Genomic DNA, 10,255 nt, shown 5'->3' with positions numbered 1-10,255 from the left:
AACTCACGAGGCAGTGTAATTTAATTATACCCTGATACTGCTGTGATAAAGAGAAAATAAAAAGAGAGTGAAGAAAAGGAGTAAGTGAATTATACACTGATAGTGTTTAATATAAAAATAGAGAAAAATAGGTCGGCTTATCAACTGAATTCTAAAGTAATTGAATTGGCCTAAGTGGACTTTTGACAAGAAGAAGAGAACTGTATAGTATTTAAGATACAACTATGATATACATAGTGTAAAGAATTTTTTGTACACACATTTAACTTGTTTTGAATGTATTATTTAACAACAATTGGAGTGAGTGCTGTTCATTTATCATTGAATTAATCACCAACAAGCCACTGACACATACTGTAGAAGAATCCTTAGCCCAACACACACCCATACATAACATAAAAAGTAAGTTCCTGACATAACACAATAAATAGAGCACTCAGCTTCGCTAACTAGCCACAGGGATTTTTTCCTGCTAGGTGCCACCATTCTCTCACATTTTACTGATTGTAAGAAAACACTGCTACTGAATTGAGTGCTTTTTGACAGTTGACATTTCTATAATTGTGAAAGGGAAGATATTCAAATGAATTTATTTCACATGGTACAATAAACTAATACCAATGTGAAAAAAAAGATATATATGTATAATATACTCAGACATGTTCCTCTCTTTATGTATTTGTTTTTTCTTTCATGCTCCTACCTTTGAAATATATCTTTCAATCAGACGATGAAGGAAGTCTGTTTTTTTTTGTAAAATTCCTTCAAAAACAAACATTTTTGTTCTTAATAAGTTTATTTCATATTGACTGTTCAGCACATATGAAGACTGATGACTATCATTATGAAATTTTAGGAATTGCAAAAAATTAATGATTTTCCTATGATGTACTCTTGAAAAGAAATATTTTTGTCTTTTCTTTATCTACGGCTGACCATCCAGGAGATAGTGTAATTCAAAAATAATTGGCTATTAGGAGATACAGAGTGTAATTCAAAGATAATTGGCTATTATATATATATAGATAAATAGATTATGAGCAAGAGTAAATGAACATCAATTAATAAGGTATTGTTTCCTCTTAGCTATCTGATGATTACAAAGGATATGAACTAGAGTATTTCTGTGTTCCTCGGCATTATGAAGATTCTCTAGAATGTGTTTTAATCCCAAGTGGATTAATCCAAGATAGGTAAGTGTTGGTAAGAAAACTATTCACTCACTGTAATTCTTAAGTATGCCATATTAAATCATCATGGTGGAAATGTGTTTATTTTCAAACTTTTCTAAAGTACTTACTTTCCAAATTCACTGTCACTTTTTTTATTAGATTTCCTAATTGCCACAGCATAGATAGCCCAATGTGGAGTTTTGTAGTTTAAAATACAAAGTTGGTAATTGAGCAAAAAATATATCTTTGTACACCATACAACTTCGTGATGTTGCATATGCTTAATGATGCAAATCATTTTAAATATTGATGTGGGTTTCTTTGTTAAATGTAAAATGGTTATGAGTCAAATCATTTAATATTGTGTCATAACAGTAAAAAAAAAAAGTTATTTTTAATGCAGATATGCTGCTCTTGATCCTTATGTATCATTTGGTACAAAAACAGGTAATTCTGATATCTTGCCTCCTCTCATAAATAGTTTTTCTTGACTTGTACTGCTCTCTATATTCACAAATTTTTGTTTGCCACTAGCCTTGATACTCCCACCTACCCTCACATGTATTAATGCGAGACAACTGCATGCTATCATGCAAATGGTCATGCAGCAACCCTCCACCAGTAGGAGTGTGACACAACTCCTATTGTCACGAGAACTTCCATGCAGCCCTTAATCATTTCTCAATTGGTAGTTACACTACCAGGATATGTTCTCACTTGAGCTTTCTTACTGATTGTTTTCAGTGAATAGTGCCATCAGTTTTGTTGCTCAAGTATCGAATGTTATTCATAGGCTATTTTTTTTTCCAGGTTTTCACTGTTTCGGAATTGCTTTTGGAGCTTTGTTCCTCCTTTTTACCAGTTAAATCCACTCATTATGATCTCACTATTCCACGTCACAACTACCACTGCTGCTGTGATTACTACCATTGATCTTCCTGCCACTTCAATGTCATCAGAGCAAGCTGTATTGTCTCTGGTTTGAAAGGAGTTGGCTAATTTAATGCAGTCTTCTGCATTGCCTGATGTTTGTCCTCTCATACCATGTGCAGATATGCCTGACATGGGGATGAGGATTTGGGCAGCCTGTTTCCTCCTCCTTTCTATGCTTCACAGGCACATTTCATTTTGAGAAAGGTGTTTAGGTCTCCTCCTCCCTTTGTCAACTTAATTAATCAGGTTTGTTATATTTTTCCTTGTCTTCCATTTCTTATGGTTCCTCACCTTCCTCGGTGATTGGTTGGTGAGACAGTATCTCGTTTTTCCTCCCTCACTGGATATTGGAATTGCAGGTCGATTTGGGGACCAGTTACATTCCAGAATCAGTATGTAACATGACCACAATGTACACTGGACAAACATGCTTTGGCCTATTTTCGTTCTGTTTCCCTACCTTAACTTGCAATGATTTGTGTCACTTCTCTTTTTGTGGGGTTTGGACCCCAATACTTCAGTTTTCCTTCTCCCAGGCCCAGTTTTCCCTATTTTGACTCAGAATTTCCGGTTTTCTACTCTGGCAAGCCTCTCCCTTTTTTCCATTTACTTGCACATGAGGCTCCTCCTGTAGGATTGTGGTGCCCTTTTGTCTTGCTTGCATTTGCCTTCCTCCTCATTGCGTGTTTTGCATATGACTCCTTTTCTGAGCCAGGAATTTGGGGGGAACATTCCCAACTTTTTGGACACTGGAGTTGAGTCTGCACTGTTGCATACCTCCCTTTCCTCTTTGGCCTCCTTTTACTCCCACCCCCTACTGAACATATTCCCATGTTTTGCCCCCCTCCTTCCTCTCCCTTACCGGTTCTGGCCTCTTGTATTCCTGAGGTTTGCCATCAGTTCTTGGGGTACTACCTAGGGGCAACAGACTTTCTTGACGACTACATTGTTGGTTCAAGTCGTGAGGGCCAGGCTCCTCTGCTTTGCTCACATATGGAGGTCCTTCAACATGGATCCTGGGGTTCTAAGGGTTGTCACAGATAGTCTGGTCATCTTTTATGATTCTCCTTCTTTGTCCCAGCATCCAGTTTTCTTCCCTCCGCCTTGGGTTCCTGTTTCCAGCCTGTAGCTTTCGGAGGTGGTTTGGGACTTGCTTTGCAAGGATGCCATCATATGGGGGATTCCTCTCATCTGGGTTTTTAATCCCATTTGTTTGTCATCCCCAGGTAGACTAAAAACTGACACCCTGTCATCAATCTTTTGGCTCTGAACTGGTTCTTGGTCCTCTCACGTTTTACCTTTGAGTCATACTTAGCCCTTCATTGTGTTTTCACTCCTGGTCTGTAGGTAATGCTGGTTGATGTGTCGGATACATACCTACACATTCCCATCTCCCCTGCATCCAGACATTATCTTTGTTTTGTCCATTGGGTGTGTGTGTTTCAGTTCTGGGATTTTCCTTTTGGATTTGCCTCAGCTCCCTGTCAGGAGGTCTGGGCATTTGCCCATCTTCTTCATTTCTGGGGCCTTTGCATTTCCAGCATTACATGGCTGGCTATTTGTAGCTTCCTCACAGGCTGACTCTGCTCTTTATACTCAGGTTATTTTAAGAGAAGCAGCTTAGGCTGGTTGATTGGTGAAAGTGGAGAAGTCTTTCCTCATCCCCACACAAAACATAGTTCATCTTGGGGTGTTGTTCATTTCCCTACTCAGTCGGAGCTTCTAGTTTGCAGATTCTTATCCTTCACCCACTGCACAAGAGTTTCTCTCTCTTTTAGGGATGTGGACTTTTTTGGAAACCCTCGTCCATCTTGGTTGTACCCACATGCATTGACTTCAGTAGATTTACTTGGATCAATGGAGTCTTGTTCAGAATCCCTTGGATGCCCCTCTCTTCCTTACAGACCGACTTTGCCTGGTGGTTTGATTAAGATGACACTACTGCGGGTGTACCTCTTCCCCCTCCTCAGCCATAACATCATCTCTTTCCGATTGTGGTACCTGGCCACTTGAATGGTTTCAGGGTGATGGACTCTATTAGAGTCCTCTCTCCATATCAGTCTGTTGGAGCTCGTTGTCGTTGGGTCAGGCTTTCGTTCACATTCTTCCAACCATTCAGGGCTTGTTGGTGATAATGCATTCCGACAACTAGAGTGGTCTCATCCATCTCCAATCAAGGGGGCATTCGAGAGACCTCTGTTTTCAGACACTGAACATCCTATTCATTTTATGACTTGTCATATTCAGGGTGTCATGGATCACTTATCTCGTCCCCACAGGATTCTCCTTACAGAGTAGTCACTGAACCCACTGGGGTTTAGGTGGCTCTGTTCCCAGTGGGGTGTTCCATATTTGGATGCCTTTGCCACTTATCTCAATTCCCAGCTCCCATAGTGTTGGTCTCCTATTCCATCTCTATTGGCTGGAGCAGTAGATGTTCTCAGTCTGGCTTGGACAAGCCTCTACCTGTATGTCTACCCTACCATCCATCTGCTTCCCTGTATCCTTTCCATCATCCAGACCTCTCAGTGTCTTGTTCTTTTCAACCATGTTTCATTTCATACAATATGCTTGTGTCTACCATTCACCTGACCTTTCTCTTTTGTTTCATTCACTCCACCTCACCTGTCCCACTCACCCTGCCTCTCTCCCTGATTGGATCCTCACTGTCATCCTCCATGCCCTTACCCTTCCTCTGTTCAATCCTTTGTCAACCTGTTCCTTTCTCACCTCTCCTTATAGACTTTTTTTCCTTCTCCTGTTGATTGGCGGACATCATCGATTTGACATATTTGCTCCTGATGTCCACCACACCTTATTTCACTGCTCCTATGTGGACCTTTTCCCCAATCATTCTTTCCTGCCCAAAACTTTGGCTGCTTGGGAGAGTAATTCTGCTTTCACATCCAACTCCCTTCTTTTCATATCACACCTTCATGACTATTCTGGCACTGCTTGCTTCCTGTGTCCAGTCAGGGCTCTCTGCTGGTTTCATTTGTATATTCCTTGGTATCACTCCCAGTCCCGTGACCTTTCTTCTATTCCCCTTATGGGTTGGATTTGCAAGCTTCGTCACCTTACTTATTCTTTCCTTTCACCAGATGTTCGATGTCTTTTCCTTGTCTCTTCATATAAAATCCTTTACTTGACCATGTCCCAGTCTGCTCATTTCTGTCATCCAATGGAGGACATCATTCATGTCAATATGTTGAATACTCCTCATATCTTCACTGATCATTATCTTCACCACCTGGCTGTTTCTTGTTCTATGGGTTTTTGTCTTCCTCTTGTCATCATTTTTGTGCTCCATGATTTTTCTTTAAAGGGGTAAGTGGTCCTTTCTTCTTTTCTCTTTTTGCAGGGGCCCTTCTTTGCATCTTAAGATTCTGCTTTTTGGTGAGTTTTGTCTGACCAGGTATACTTATTCTGTGTGTCAAATATGCCCATTGTTGAGATGTGGTGCTCCACAAGAACACTTGTAGATATTCCTTGTAGTATTTTGCTTCATAAAGATGTTCACCCCAGACTGTTCACTCATGGACTAACATGAGTAAAGCAGATAGAGTTTGCTGCCCATACCTGATGATCCATGTCTTGTAGATCTGCTATTAAAATAAGGTGTTGTGGTCACCCATTGCTCTGTCTCTAGTGCAGCATTCCTCCAGTCTCTACAACACACTGTTTCCAACATTCTTCTAGTGGAGTATGGGAGTCCTTGCAACTTACCAGTTTCTAGCTACTGGGGTGGTGGACCATGGAGTCTTCCTCCTGAGTGTTCTCAATCCTCAGTTGAAAGTAGGATGGTGGCTTTCTGCTGGTGTGGATGCATTGACCTGATGTATAATTCCAGATGCCATCAAGTGGTGGACAATACATTCTACCAACATGCAGTTTGCTCCTCTGACTGAGTCACCCTTCTTCCTACCATCCTCTGGCAGATATGGTGATGGTTGGAGCTATACCAGCCACATAAGTCCTCACGAAAGTAGCCGGGGACTTTCCTCCAGTTGTGGACTGGATGATACATTCCTAATTCCACATGGTGATGAACTGGAGATGCACCCCCACTTTAATGTCCCCCTAAAGTCCGTTCCCAGCAGACATGGTGATGGTTGTGTTGAATGTGTGCACAGGATGATACAGATCCTTGGTACGGAGGTTCATCTTCCCTACCAGTTCCCATAACTGAGGTGAAAGGTAGAGGACTGTCTTCCTACCATGGGCCAGATATCCCTATCACAATCCAACTGGTGTTGGTTGAGGTCGATCTCCCATTTACAGTCCGATGTACTCTAGCCACTCTAAACCTGGGATGCCTTAGTTTCATACGTGTCTGGCCAGGTGCTCTTCTCCTACTGTGAACTGGTCAATATATTCCCAGTATAAGTCGAGATAAACTATTTGTGAGAAGAGATAAGTATCTATCAGAAATACATTTTCAGTTTAGGAAAATGCTAACCTTTGGTTTGATAAGATATTTTCCATGTTATTAATTTCTTAACTTTTGCATATTATCCACAAAACAAATAATACAATATTGATTTATGTTTATAAGTTTTTGACAATTCTGCACTTCTATGAAAGTATGGTTAAAACCAGGGTTTCATATAGATTTTCAAGAATGACAAAAATTTTCAAAAAATAGCATATAAACAATGTAACTAAAAAAATGGGAAGCATTTTTCTGTTAATTTAGATATTATACAGAGTTTAGGTTAAGATACTTTTGTGGCAGAATTTAAAAATTGTAATTTCATAGTAGAGATACTGGCTGAGTGCTGTGAGACCTGTTTTCAAATCACATATCACTCCTTCTCTGTGTGTGTATTCTAAGCCATTGTCATTCTGTGGTGGTTGTACAGTCAGAATGTAAATTACATGTGCTTTGTAGTTGAATACCAAATTGGGATTCTTCCACTATCCAGAAGTTTTTGAAAACTTATGTGGATGGTGCTTGAAATATATTTAATAAAAGATTGACTAAAGTTTGTGAAGGGATTGTTTTTAACTGTCTGAACTTAAGCATGAATGAAAATCTAAACATGTGCATTTCATTTCCAAGGGATAACAAAGGCCCATTTGGTCCATCTAGTTATTCCATTTTCTGATACTACCCTATTGTAAACTATAAGTAGAAACACCTTTTGTTCTTTTCAACCCTGATCTAAAAATATTCATCCATTCTTCTCTTAAACTTCTTCACTTTTGCAGCTTCTACCTCACCTGAAGGCAAACTAATCCATAGACTAACCATTGCATCATATTAGAAAAGTAATATTGCCTTAATTGGAATCATGTTTTGAGTTTTCCATATTTTTAACTTGTGTATTATTGCCATATGTTTTATGAAAATATTGTACATATTTTTTTAATCCAAACCTCTAACAGTTACTTCTCCCAAACCCTTCTCCTCTCCAATAAAAACATCAAGAAATTTCAATCTATTCCTACATGATAACCCCTCCAAACTTGGAATTGTCATTGTAGCTCTTCCCTGTATGTTCATCAGCAACTTAACATCATTTCTTAAACAGATGACCAAAACTGAACCAATATTCCAAGTAAGGTATTTCATAATTGTCATCCAGAATTTTCCCATCTTTATTTTTAAAGGTTGAACTCCCATTTTAACGTTGTTTATCTTTAACATACTTAAAAAATTGTCTATTGTTAGTAATAAACTTTCTACCAACTTTTTTTATATGCAGTTTTAAGGGTTAGTATCCAATTAGCTAGTACTCTTATCACACTCTAAATCTTCCATTGTAACAGTTTCTAGATCACATCTTATTATTAGTCAAGCATTTCTGAGACAAAGTTAACCCTACTTCCCAATTATTTAATGTTTTTCTAAGTGCTTCTACCCACAATTCTTGAAGCTTAGCTTACATTAGATTTATCCAGTTCTTCACCATATCAACTGTACAGAATTCTACTTTATCTTTTTTAGCCTTCTTAAAACTACATTTAAGTCCATTGTTTTAAGCAAATACACACTCATTAGATCTATCACAAGCAGTTAGTTTACCATGCTGGATCCTCTCTTAATGACCATTCTACTTACTCTTAAGTTTCCAGTATAATGTTACTAGTATAAACAGCTAAATTTTAAATTCACATTTTATTTATGGTATCTAGGAATTCAAATTAGATTTAATGTTGTATCCATTATACCACTTTAAATTGCTTCATTGAGTTTCCCTATAAGGCTACAGTACCACACGAATGTTGCATGAAATCAAACCCTTCCTCCTTAAGCTTGTATACAATTTAAACTATTAAAAGAGGTTTTTAAATTTATTTCAAATATTTAGCAAGATTACTTCTGTAAATAACAAAGTATTATAAATACTTACAACCTACTACCCAAAAATGGAGTTATTTAGAGACATATTAGGTATTTAAACTTATCTATACTAGTGGAGTGGGTCAGGAATGACGTTATGATTATTTTAGAATATGATCACCAACTTTCACTCATCAGTTGGTGATTTGACAACTTTTTAGCTGAGGAAATTTCTAAAACTAAAACATGTGGTTTTAACATTTTGACTACTATGAAAACTCTTTTGGTTTAATTCAGTTACATTTTTCTTTCTGTCACATGCTCAGCTTCTTTCTGCCACTCATTTATACATAATATCTACATTTGAGTTTTTTTATAAATTGATTGCAAAGTACATTCTGTAGTGAAAACTTTACTGAGGGTAAATTTAAAGCTACGAAAATAGAAACTAAAGTATTCGGAACTTAATGCTACATGAGTAAATTTGACTAACATTGTTTGTTAATGCAGTCAGTTTCACATGAAGGTTATTAAAAGTTGTAATATACTTCAAGTGTTTTTTACATACAAAATCCAATTTACATGTACATATTCTGTATCCACAAGTAGCATGTATATACTACCTAGAAATTATGGCATAAATGGTTCTGATAAACAGATAAATAATGAATTGATAATTTATACTTGTTCATTCTCCATGCTGTCAGATTGAAGACTGTATACATGTTCTTTTATTATGATTATAGTCTATGTGACATTATTAATGTTTATTTGAGCAGAAACTAGCCATTAAGATTGAGATTATAATTATAACAAACGCATGTTAGTTTTGCAAATTGATTATCTAGTAGCAGTCATAAGTCACTGATGTGATGATAGCTTATCACATGTTTTGGTAGATTCTTCAAGATGTATTGTTCAAATACAATACTGTAACGTTAAGAACTAATCCTTATATGCACTGAAGATTAGACCTTTTTTTTTGTGCCCTCTCCTTCCACTACCTTCATTCACTGTCCACCATTTGCAATTTGTTGTCCTTGCAGGTCTCATTATGTGTGAATATGATAAAGCTGGGCAATTAGTGGTAATTACTAATCAATAAATCAACTGGCTCATTAATGGATTACAATTCATCAATATAGTTTTTCACAATGTGTGTGTGTGGGGGGGTGCATAAGCTTTATAGATTTATGAACTACTGCATTGTTCTAACATGGTATTAATTTTCCTGTTTTCAATTAATTTTTTTAAAGTAACTTTTGCTTGGAGATCACCATCTGCATATATTGTGGAAAAACTTTTTTTTGCTTAAAAATATTTTTACACTTTTTTTTTGTATAGATAACCTGAACACCTACAAGGCAAATAAATCATTAATATAAACTAGAAATGACCATAAGGCCACTATTTTATTTGTTTTTAAAATAATCCCTCATTAATCTTGCGTAAATATTGTAAATGAATAAGTATTGAAAACATGTTTTACTTTCACCAATAATACTAATAATGCTTTTACTTAAAACATATCACAATTATAAATAGAAATAATTAAGTAATGAATTTATTTATGTACATTGTTTGAATAGGATGAACATAAGAATTATATTAGATAAACTATCAAATGTACCTGTGCGATTCATGGTGAGAGGTTTATGAAAGTTAACAAATCATTTATTTGATTTATCTATTGACTTTATAGAGAAGATTCATTGTTTTATTTTATCTATGGCTACATCTTTACTGGGGTCTATGGCTGTGTATGCATAAACCTGCCTAGGTTAGTATGTAGGTACTCTAGTGCCATGTACATAGAGGAGATATCTTTATATATATATATATATATATATATATATATATATAT

General features: G+C 36.8%; 1 protein-coding gene across 5 annotated transcripts in view; it reads left to right on the top strand.

Moving 5' to 3' along the window:
* LOC106478876 (hypoxanthine-guanine phosphoribosyltransferase-like) overlaps positions 1 to 10,255 on the top strand; it is a 41,031-nt gene that overhangs the window by 4,087 nt on the left and 26,689 nt on the right. For all 5 annotated transcript variants that reach the window (XR_002610000.1, XM_022382557.1, XM_022382558.1 and 2 more), the window contains exon 2: positions 1,087 to 1,193. Coding sequence is in view for 4 of the 5 variants with exons in the window: in XM_022382557.1 (XP_022238265.1) it covers positions 1,087 to 1,193 (107 nt within the window). In the remaining variant the exon portion in view is untranslated. The remainder of the gene's footprint in view (positions 1 to 1,086; positions 1,194 to 10,255) is intronic.

This window comes from Limulus polyphemus, unplaced genomic scaffold (genome assembly GCF_000517525.1).
Source record: "Limulus polyphemus unplaced genomic scaffold, Limulus_polyphemus-2.1.2 Scaffold258, whole genome shotgun sequence".
NCBI classification, from domain to species: Eukaryota; Metazoa; Arthropoda; class Merostomata; order Xiphosura; family Limulidae; genus Limulus; species Limulus polyphemus.
This window is presented reverse-complemented; position numbering and strand designations above follow the sequence as displayed.